Here is a 12,341-nt window from a genome sequence, read left to right as displayed (position 1 = left end):
ATTGTTTTTGTTATACTGAACAAAAAAGTTGGCCCTATATTTCATTGTGTGTGTGTGTGTTTAGGAGAATTATTACTTATGGAAGACTGAAAAACATTCGGAAAATTCCACAATAATTAAAAAAGGACACCTTTTGGGGGGTTGCCAAGAATATGGGGCTCGCCCCCCCCCCCCCCCCTGGATCCGCGCCTGATGGCGCTATTGTGACGCAATAAAAGGACAGTAAAAAGTGAAAGTGCACTGAACTATGGAAAATGCGTGCTTAGCAACGCGTGTTCTTGTTAATCGCGCCAAGGCTTTGCGCAAATTAAAGCCGAATGCGCGCGCGACCTGCTGCATTCTAAACTGTAATTGGTTTACTTTCCCAGTGACGTAACTACTGAATCTTAAGTGATTGGTTAACGTCTTTTAATTATTCGGTTTCCTAGTAACAAGCTAAAGCGCGCTCAAAGTACTTTCGAAAAATTTGATATCACTTCATTCTGTTGTTGGCAAGCGTTGCGTCAAGTTTCTCGCCGACGTTACTCTGATCCCAGAATATCTCCAAAATACTTATTCAGACTTAGGGCCTACCACCACCGAAAAATCATCCAAAATGGTGAGTGAAAACTAGACTAGATTTAGGCCTTTCTAGAATTGACTTTGAAATGAAGAGCTGAGGTTGAATCGAACTGATTCAAATTTCAAGAGAAAGATGTGTCATTGTGTGGCTGTGGCGTGTGGACTGTGTGTGCCGTGGCTGTGTGGGGTCAAGTCATGTGTGAGGCTGTGTGCGGAGTGAATCTGAAAAGTGAAATGTGATGAATTCTGCCAGTGGCAGTGCCAGTGGAACAAGACGTAGATCTAGGCCTAACGTTAGATCTAGGGCCTAGGCCTAGTAGTAGGCCCTACTAGTAGTAAATTTCTAGCTAGGCCTAATAAATGTTAGACCTAGGCCTAAGCCTAGATAGAATCTAGGCTTAGGCCTAGATCTAACCTTGTGTAGGCTTAGATCTAACGTTAGCCTGTGTAACTAACGACAAACGTTATCATTAATATGCGTACTTGAGATGGGGTTCAATTAAAATCAAGAATGTATCGGCCTGGGGCTCAGTCTGACTTAAATTAGATCTAAAGGCTAGATCTAACGTTAGACCTTAGGCTTAGCCTTGGTCTAACTTTCATTAGACCCTGGGCCTGGCCTGTGAGTGACTGTGCAGGTGTAGCCTAACTGTGTAAGGCTGTTTGTGAGGCTGAGGTGAGGTGAGAATAAAGAGCAACTTGAAGTATGAACGACTGATCTGTTATTCCTGAGACTGGGTTAATCTGAGATCTAGGGCCAGGCTTCGGCTCGGAGTGAAAATGGCAAAGGTAGGCCCTACTAAAATTAAAAAATGGCAGAGGTAAAAATGGCACTTGGCAGAGGTATGATGGTGGTCCCCAAGTCTGCGCACCTAACGATTTGAGTTAAGATTAAACATTAATTTTTTTTCATTTCACAAAATCTTTCACTTAATAAATAATGTTATGTGTAAGTGTACCAAATATCTCATACAAATTTGAAAAAATATAGGATTTTTTATTTTTCTTGGAAAAAACCTCGGGCAGTCATTTTCAGATTGAAAAAAAAGATTATTATTATTATTTGTTTGGCGTCACCTGTGCCTGGGAGGCGAAAAGCGAACTGAATCACTATGACCCGCAGGTCTCTCCCGATATAACTGACGGGGGGGATGCAGGTGGACCACTACACCTGGGTCTCCCCCTACTCTTATACGAATAGTGCAGTGGGTTCTTAACGTGCAAAGGTGGTGACTCTCCTCTACACGGGGCCTCCATTTAACGTCCTATCCGAGGGACGGAGTGTTTTCCATTGTAACATAGCCTGCATCTATGAAACATGGGAGAGACGTTTACACACAACGCACAGTCATCCGCCCGGGGTGGACTCGAACCCACGATCTTTGGTTCGACGGGCAGACGCGTTACCGACTGAGCCAACACCGCTCTCTAGGCCTACCCTATGTCTGCGCACTCCTCCACTTTGCACACGATTTAGGTATTTTGATGAGAAAGGCTGCATTTTGAGGCCGTCACATGAAATACCCAAAATTAATTATTTTTCCACCATTTTGAGTCAGATTTTTCAATGAATATCTGTCCATGTGTTGCGTGTGTAAAGTTCTTCATTTCCTAGAATCGCGCAGACTAAGAGGACCACGCAGACTTGGGGGAACTGGCCATACTAAAAATGGCAGAGGTAAAAATGGCAGAGATAAAAATGACAGTGGTAAAAATGGCAGAGGTAAAAATGGCAAAGGTAATAATGGCAGAGGTAAAAATGGCAAAAGTAAAAATGGCAAAGGTAAAAATGGCAGAGATAAAAAAGGCAGAGGTAAAAATGGCCATTTATGTCTGCCATTATTACGTCTGCCATTTTTTCCTTTGCCATTTTTACCTGGCACTGGGTCTTCTTAGGGACTAAATCATTTGCGCACAAAAGTGGTCGCTAACTTCAATATAGGGGTTCTCTGCAGACTTAGACTTTTTATGCCTCAGACTATTTTGACTTCTTTATATAACAGTATTATTCTTCCACACTTAAACTACTGCAATATTGTCTGGGGTCACACATTCAAAACCCACTTAGATAAGTTATGCATTCTACAAAAGAAAGCAATCCGAATTATATCTAATGCTGCATTTAATAGTCATTCCAAACCGCTATTTACCCAATTAAACATTTTACCATTGAATGGATTAATATCATTGAATTCTCTTGTTTTCATGTATAAGTTCCACACTAAAATTTTACCTCCTACCTTGAGAGATATTTTTGTTCCAAATTCATCAATTCATGCTTACAATACTCGTCAATGTAATCTCATTCGTCTCCCTCAAGTTCGAACTTCTGTTGTTTCTAATTCATTTAAAATGACTTTCCCTAAATTATGGAACAAACTTCCCAATGACATTAAAAACAGCTCCACTATTACCAGATTTAAAAAGTTGTGCAGGGCAATGTTAACCTCTTAACCTTCTGAAATAATTACCAATGTATTTTTTTTTTTTTTTTTGCTGCATGAGTGTGTTATTACGATTGTGTTTTTTTTTTTTTTTTTTATTTATTGATATATGTTATCCGGTGGCCCCTTCTATAAGCTTTGCTTCTTCGGGGTCACCTTGCCATCATTGTAATTTCTGATTCATGGTTGTTGATTTGTTTGTATTGTTTTTGTATTTGATGGTTTAACAATAAATTGAAATTGAAAAATTGAAATTGTCTTCAACCAACTCGTCACAGCTAAGTCGGAAAAAAAAGAATGATGTTTGAAATTTGAGCTGACATAAAATGATGAATTGCCAATTGGTAGGCGTGGGGGTGTTTCACAAAGATTTGAAGTGTCTATGACTTAGACTAGAGTCGCACTTAAATGCTGACACGTACATGATACGCAACAAGGCCCTCTTGACATGTCTCTTGGTTGTATTGATAAAATCATGATAGGCTCAATATAATGTCATTTTTCTGTGTAACATTGGACCCTTTTTATATAGACGTATTATAATACATGCCAGCATAACTGGTGCAATTTATCTCTCTATATCTGAACTCTGGAAAATACTTCTGAACAGTGTTGCATATATGCATTAAATAACTAAGACTTTTTATTTTAGAACAAGGCTAAGTTCCTGAATGATGGGATCAACTTAAATTTCTTCACTCTTTAATCTTTCGTAATGGCCCCCTCCCCCTCCCTCCAAGAAAAAAAGTGGCCAAACAAAGTTTGAAGGAGGTACAATACATGTAGGGATTAGCGTGTACCGTAATCTGTCCTTCAATTGAAAGTCATGAAATTAAACCACTACCTATTCCAATGCTTACAATACTTGGTACACACTTTTAGCTTTTTAACTTTTAGGAATTTTAATCACCTTTTAATACTTCTTCTCCCATTTCTTTATAAAGTGTGATTTCTTCATATTATATTCCTTTTTTTTAAACAGCGTGAATGTATCTCTATCCACGTCGGCCAAGCCGGAGTCCAAATTGGTAATGCCTGCTGGGAATTGTATTGCCTTGAGCATGGAATCCAGCCTGATGGTCAGATGCCCTCAGACAAGACCATCGGAGGTGGCGATGATTCCTTCAACACTTTCTTCAGTGAGACCGGAGCTGGCAAGCATGTTCCACGTGCAGTCTTTGTTGACTTGGAGCCTACTGTTGTTGGTAATTAAAACTTTATTTCAGTCCAAAGCATTGAATTAATAATGTTAACTTGTTATTAACATTAATAAATGTAACAACAGTGATTGACATACATTGTTTCAATTGAATTCAGAAATGTTAATCTCCATGTGTTCGTACGGTTTTAAGCTCTGAATTTTTTCTCAAATTTGATTAGCAGTTTCATGATATATGTTAACATGTATTCTTGATTTGGCCTGGTGGGTGTTTCTTAAGGCTGTTAAGAAGATTTACACATGATGTTATTTAGACTGGAAAATGTTCTGAGGTGTCAGTTACGTGATGATATATCATTTAGCACAAGAAGGGTCACTAGCCATGTATAAAGTTATAACGTTTGGACAATTTTATAAACACCCATCCCTAATGCTGCCTCTTTGTCCTGAGTGACACTACTACAAATTGCTGTAGCTCACAATATGCAATGGTCCCATGACAATGTGGGCACATCAGCTTTCCAGAAAATGTGTAAAGAACCTATTAGATCATGAAATCACAAGATTACAATTCAACTATTTTAATCGTGACCAAAACTCATGAATATTCTTAATCCCTAGTCCATGTCATGTGTACACACCATGCTGAAGTATTTATATTGCAAACTATATGATTGAGTTTATGAAGTCTTTAGCCAGTTTAGGGGCAGGAGCTGGTAAATTGTTGTTAAAAAAAGAGACAATGCACATTATATTGTATGGTGTGAAAATCTCTGGATGAAAGCAATTACGTTTACATTTAGAACAACAGGTAAAGGTAAAATACTGAAATAAATCCCTTCTGACTACTATGATATTCAACTTTTTGAATTGGGTAAAAAAAAATTGAAAAGTTTGTGGGAAGACTTGTCACAGCAATAAAAAAATATTACCTACCATAAATATATATTTTTTTAATTACATGTAAATCACATTTACAATCTGTACATAAATATCCATTCAAGAAATATTCTAAAAAATATTTCCCATTATCACCCGTATCAGACATCTGAGCTGGTCATTTACAAAACCGTATTGCCCTACATTTTCTGAATATCGGGAAGGGTAGGTATATTGTTTGTATTTTCCTCGGTCTCAATGCGCGTATTTACTTTGCATGCAGAGACGAAGCAAAATATACCTTTGTATTTTCCCTGGTCTCACATCCGGGCATTTGTGGATGCGTATAAAGAGATACGCTTCATTAGGATCCGCCCACCAACAATATACGTCATAATAAAGACAACGCTGAATCCGAGCGCTTGCAAGTACGTCATAATGGTTAAGTGCAGAGACTAGACCGATATTAACATGACACAATAGAACTCTATTTTTCAAAGAAATATCCCCATTATCATGATTTTTGCTCTAGATATCTGATTTGGATGATAATAAAAATATTGACTGGCTCTTCTTTCGGGGAACATCAAATATATTGCCCTTAAATGACCCATATTGCCCTCGTCTAAAGACTCGGGCCAATATGATTCATTTGCTGGCAATATATGTGATGTTCCCCTCAAGGCCAGTCAATATTATATAAGTAGTTACTGATTTTGTCAGAAATTGCATGTTGGTATATACTGGGCAGTAAAAGTACTTCTATTGGAACCCTGACTGGATATGAATAGTGTTAACATCTAATCTTAATGTAAACACATGTTAACATCTACTCTGAATATGAACACATGTTAACATCTACTCTGGATGTGATCACATACGTTAACATCTACTCTGGATGTGCTTGTTAACATGTTTTACAAGATGTGAATGCAAACGCATTTAAAATTGTCTGTTACCATAATCACAGATGTACGGTTGTCTTGCTATCCTTATTATGAAACACAAATTTTGTTTACCATACATACGTTTAAATTAACAAGACTGGATGTGAACAAAAGATCTGAACACAATGTTTTACAATCATCAAGTCTGGATGTCAGGGTTGGCGGATTTAAATCACGTTGATTTAAATCGTGATTTAAATCGCGATTTAAATCACCATGATTTTTTTAAAAAAATCATTGATTTAAATCACTTCCATTGAAAAATGTACAAATCATGGACAAAGTATTTGTTCAATGCAGTTTTAATTCTTCAAGTCAACTGAAAAACTTTGAATTAACTTTATATCAATAAAAGATCAACAAAGTCTTCATATCTACTTAAAACAAATTAAAATCAAATTAATAAAATCAGGTAATTCCTTAAAAACTACAGATGTATGTTGTCAATAGGTACTCATTTTTTGTAAATTATGTCGAGTTTTTCTTCTGAAATTTTACATTCTTTGTCAGTTATTATTACTGGTAGTCAATTTCTTTATTAACATAAAGTTTTCACATAATCCAAAGACTTTTCAGAGAGCAGTTTGTAAAAAAATATATAATATATAAAAGTCAATGAGAAAAGGTTTGTTGGCAGTTTTCCAGTTTTGATCCTTCGCCTACACATAACTACTTCTGTCATGTAAAATAAAAAAATGATACCTGCATGTAATCAACATATTTAACATGCCTCTTATTTCGTATTGTTACATTTATCATACATTTGATGTTTTGAATAACATAATTATAAAAATCACATTAACATAATGTAGTACAGTCATAATTTGACTGTTGAGAAGCCTTCTCTTATAAACCTTTTAAGTCACTGCAGCCCATTTTATGTTCAGTGCTACAAATAATGGAAGTTTTGTATCTGCATGTAATAATGGAAAGAGCTCTATAACAACAATTTGCAAAACTCAGAATAAACATTTAACACTGCATTTTAATGTTAAGATGCAGGTACTTCAGTTACAATCATTGGCAGTTGTAAGCTGTGTCTCATTTAAAATAAAATACTTCTTTTTGTAATACATATGTTGTAATTTAAGCAGTTTTGCAGTTTTTATCCTTTAAGTTAAAAGTAAGTAGATTTTTTTTCATACTTCATGGATCAAACAGATTTTTTTGTAGAGAATATGGGAATAAAAATTGTAGATTAATGTAAAAAAAATCACAGTAACAGAATGTAGTATAGTCACCCTTTGACTAAGCTATCCTATATTGTTCTCCAAAACTGAGAGTTTTGCATCTATATCTGTAGCAAGAGAAGAGCTTTTTATCAAAAAGATCCTAAACATATACAGTTGTAGTCTCTCTTTGACTATTGTAAAGCTGTGACTAATTGAAAAAATCATTGATTTGAATTATTTCTCTTACAATATACATGAATACTAGTAATTGGCAAAGGGTTTGTTGGCAGTTTTGATAAGGGATTTTTTTCTCTTGGATTTTTTAAATATTTGAATGAAAAATCCCAGAGGGGAATTTTCTCTACTCACTGGGAATTCCCTATGGAATATTCCTTCATAGGCCTATGTATGATAGAATTAAGTTCAGATACATGATTCCTCAAATTTATTTTTAATTGTCCATTTTTACTGGATTTTAATTACAAAATATGTGGTTAAGAACAATATTAGGGGTGAAATGTATAACATCAATATTGATGTCATTGTAAGAGTAAGGGGGGGGGGATAATTACCCTTTTTTCGAAGGAAGTTCTTTAAAAAATCAAAAAAACAAAAAAAATCTGATTTAAATAAAAAAATCTGATTTAAATCAAATAAATCCGATTTTTTTGATTTTTTTTTAAAAAATCAAAAAAATCGCCAACCCTGCTGGATGTGAAAAAATATTTTAACATTTCTGCTCTGGAAGATAACACAGACATCTACATCTACTCTGGATATGAACACATACATTTACATCAACAAGTCTGGATGTGAACAAATATGTTAACATCTACTCTGGATGTGCTTGTTAACATGTTTTACAAGGTGTGAATGTAAACAAATTTAAAATCGTCTGTTACCGTAATCACAGATGTGCAGTTGTTGTCTTTCTATCCTTATGAAACACAAATTTTGTTTGCATACATTTAAATCAACACGTCTGGATGTGAAAAAATATGTTAACATCTACTCTGGATGTGAACACAAACATGTATATCTACTCTGGATATGAACACAAACATGTACATCTACTCTGGATATAAACACATACATGTACATCATCAAGTCTGGATGTGAAGAAAAATCTTAATATCTACATGTATTCTGGATGTGCTTGTTAACATGTTTTACAAGGTGTGAATGTAAACACATTTAAAATTGTTTGTTAATCAGAGATGTAGTTGTCTTGCTATCCTTATTATAAAACACAAATTTTGTTTACATACGTTTACATAAAGTCTGGATGTGAACAAATATATTAACATCTACTCTGGATGTGCTTATAGACATGTATTAAGGTGTGAATGTAAACACATTTAAAATCGTCTATTAATCAAAGATGTAGTTGTTTTGTTATCCTTATTATGAAACACAAATTTTGTTTACATACGTTTTCATCATCAAGTCTGGATGTGAACAAATATGTTAACATCTACTCTGGATGTGCTTAAGTTGTTAACATGTATTAAGGTGTGAATGTAAACACATTTAAAATCGTCTATTAATCACAGATGTAGTTGTCTTGTTATCCTTATTATGAAACACAAATTTTGTTTACATACATTTTCATCATCAAGTCTGGATGTGAACAAATATGTTAACATCTACTCTGGATGTTTACAATCAATTATTAACATCTACTCTGGTTGTTAACACATGTTTACATCTTTTACAAGGTGTGAATGTATGTAAACACATTTAAAACCATCTGTTACTCAGATGTATTATGAAATACTTACAAATTTTGTAATTTGTAACTTATTTTTCATTAGATGAGGTTCGTACTGGAACTTACAGACAGCTTTTCCATCCTGAGCAGCTCATCACTGGCAAAGAAGATGCAGCCAACAACTATGCTCGAGGTCACTACACCATCGGCAAGGAGATAGTTGACCTCGTCTTGGACAGGATCAGGAAACTGGTAAGTTTTTTATATATAAAACTGTCCTAATAAGGATATTTAGATTCAGACAAAATTTTTAAACGTACAAGTATTATGGGGTGTCGCAAAATATTCACATTTTATACAGAACCAATTCAAATAAAAGCTGCCAAATGGACAGCAAGATCTTTAACTTTAAAATCATTGATGAAAGGTGTAAAGTAGGTTAAGGGGTTTCATCGGTATCACGATCTCAAAATTCTATTCCAATCAATGAATGTGCGCTATGCTGGGAAACTGATCTTAAAAAAGTGTGATCTAACTTCATGGACAATAGTTTGGAGATGTCAGTAACACCTTTTACTCACATTTTTCATGATATCTGCTTGCATGATTCTTGTTGAGATATTGTATATTTTCTACACTGACACTAACAGTTACAAATTTGCTGATCTTTTGTCAATATTTTCATGAATACTGAACTCATCCTAAAGAAACTTACAAGAGGGTGTTTTCAGTCACTTTTCATGTTGATGATGACAGATTTTAAAGCTAAATGATAGTAGTTGCAGTAAAATACTAATTTTGTGAGAAAGTATGTAAAAAACCAAGGTTAAGTATGACTATATCATTGTGGATATAGATCTGGTACAGTTACATAAACTAAACTTTTTGAAATCATAAAATCTAAGCTGAAATACGATCACACTGAAGATCGCCAACACAGGCACACGTGGGACAGTGTATTATTGCTGGAATAAAGACCCGACGGAAGTGACCGAATCCACGCTTATTTTGCTTATTTCTCAGCAATTACACAATTTCTTCCAGAATCCTTTGGCACATTATATGTTTTATTCATACAAACAGACACTTGAATGGTCATTATATTAGATTCTGTAAAAAGTCATTTTGAGATCGTTACCAGAACTGGAATTTATTTTTAAAGATATTGAATAGATTTTGAGATGATGACCGTGCGCGAAATATGGACACTAGAAGTTCAGACTCACTGCCATACAGTATTTCAATGGGCAAAACCTGAAAGAGGGCAACATGGCAAATGATACTTTGCTCTCAGATAAAAAGTGGTGTGTGAAATATGGCTTTTTATTTAGCTAGTAAAATGCCTTGTATAGGTAATAATTGTTGAAAAGTGAATGCGGGTATTGCTATACATTTATTGATAATGCATACCTGCCAACCCATATGATTAAATCATATTTTGGGGGCATTTGTTAGGATTTTTAGTACTAAAAAGTGGGATAATTTAACAATATTGGAAGGGAAAAATCAATACTTTTAGAATTAAATCTTGCCTCTTCATCTACATTGCACTGCGTAAGGACACTTTCGAGTGCAGCATGAAAATCGTATGCTGGGCTCCCCAGTTTTACAGTCTACATTTCATCACCCATTGGCAAATTTTGCTTATTTACATGGATTCAAGCCTGAAGAATTCTATCAGTGACCTTTCTTAAAATCATTGAACTTACAAATTCAAACTTAATTTTTTCAAATGTTTGCCGTATGTGCACAATTGCAGCAAAATGGAAACAACAATGTATAGAAATTAAAAATACTTTTTAAAAAAATTGGCAATTTTGCATGATGCAATCTTTTTACCAATTACAATGATGTGGAATATGAATCTAATTTACTCCTTTTTCTTCATTTCAGGCAGACCAATGTACCGGTCTTCAGGGGTTCCTTATCTTCCATAGCTTTGGAGGTGGTACTGGTTCTGGTTTTGCCTCTCTCCTCATGGAACGGTTGTCTGTTGACTATGGTAAGAAGTCCAAGCTTGAATTTGCTATCTACCCAGCACCCCAAGTCTCCACTGCTGTTGTTGAACCCTACAACTCCATCCTCACCACCCACACAACTCTGGAGCATTCTGACTGTGCCTTTATGGTTGATAATGAGGCTATCTATGACATCTGCAGACGCAATCTTGACATTGAGCGACCAACCTACACCAACCTCAACCGTCTGATTGGTCAGATTGTATCGTCGATCACTGCTTCTCTTCGATTTGATGGTGCGCTCAATGTTGATCTTACAGAGTTTCAGACCAACCTGGTGCCATATCCCCGCATTCACTTCCCCTTGGTTACCTATGCACCTGTCATTTCTGCAGAGAAGGCTTACCATGAGCAGCTGAGCGTGGCAGAAATCACCAATGCTTGCTTTGAGCCAGCCAACCAAATGGTCAAGTGTGACCCACGCCATGGCAAATACATGGCATGTTGCATGCTTTACCGCGGAGATGTCGTCCCCAAGGATGTCAACGCCGCCATTGCAACGATCAAGACCAAGCGCACCATCCAGTTTGTCGACTGGTGTCCAACAGGCTTCAAAGTAGGTATCAACTACCAGCCACCCACAGTCGTTCCTGGTGGTGATCTTGCCAAGGTTCAGCGTGCCGTCTGCATGTTGAGCAACACCACTGCCATTGCAGAGGCTTGGGCTCGTCTTGATCACAAGTTTGATCTGATGTATGCCAAGCGAGCCTTTGTCCACTGGTATGTTGGTGAGGGTATGGAGGAAGGAGAGTTCTCCGAGGCTCGTGAGGATCTGGCAGCTCTGGAAAAAGATTATGAAGAAGTAGGTGTTGACTCTGTAGAGGGAGAGGCAGAGGAGGAAGGAGAGGAATACTAGATGGCTCCAATCAAAAACACACCTTGAACTTAATTTAGCTGGATAAAAAAAGACGAAGTATGTAGTACAATTGCATAAATGGACTGATTTTACTTGAAAAATGATTTTTCAGTGGCAAGTTACGTAACCATTTTGGTCGGTTTTCTTGAAAAGTAACAAATTGGAGGTTTTTCTCTTTATCTCATGATCTTTAATTTCGCTCCTAATTAATTAATGAAAAAAAATGAACAAAAATCTGGAACCTGATGATTTTAGAAATAATTAAAGAAGGATATTATCCTTTCTGAATCAATCTGAATAGTTTCTTTGTGCATTGTGTCTTTTTTAATTGGTTAAAGAATATCAATTCATGAATTTCATAATACATGTGCCACCAACGTTCATTATTAAAAAGGCTTTTCAACTTTTTCTTAGATAACATTTTTCCCAAGTGAGAAGCGAAATACTAAGAAATATAAAGCTGAATGTGAATCCTGAGTGCAGGGAAGATTAATGATAGATTGCTATAATAACTACATCATGATTAATACAGTAACTCCACAATAAGGGTGCGACTTGTGTGCATGTATTATGAAATGTAAAAATTAGTTTTTT

At 35.7% G+C, this 12,341-nt stretch overlaps 1 protein-coding gene across 1 annotated transcript; it reads left to right on the top strand.

Moving 5' to 3' along the window:
- The first annotated feature begins 272 nt into the window (after window positions 1-272).
- LOC121410602 (tubulin alpha chain, testis-specific) lies at window positions 273-11,785 on the top strand. The gene is made up of 4 exons (XM_041602800.1): window positions 273-598; window positions 3,988-4,210; window positions 8,977-9,125; window positions 10,767-11,785. The coding sequence occupies exons 1-4, from the start codon at window positions 596-598 to the stop codon at window positions 11,745-11,747; spliced, it is 1,356 nt and encodes a 451-aa protein (XP_041458734.1). The 5' UTR covers window positions 273-595; the 3' UTR covers window positions 11,748-11,785.
- The last annotated feature ends 556 nt before the right edge of the window (window positions 11,786-12,341 follow it).

This window comes from Lytechinus variegatus, chromosome 3, assembly GCF_018143015.1.
Source record: "Lytechinus variegatus isolate NC3 chromosome 3, Lvar_3.0, whole genome shotgun sequence".
Lineage (NCBI taxonomy): Eukaryota > Metazoa > Echinodermata > Echinoidea > Temnopleuroida > Toxopneustidae > Lytechinus > Lytechinus variegatus.
Note: the sequence above shows the minus strand (reverse complement) of the source record. Positions and strands in the feature narration are given on the sequence as shown.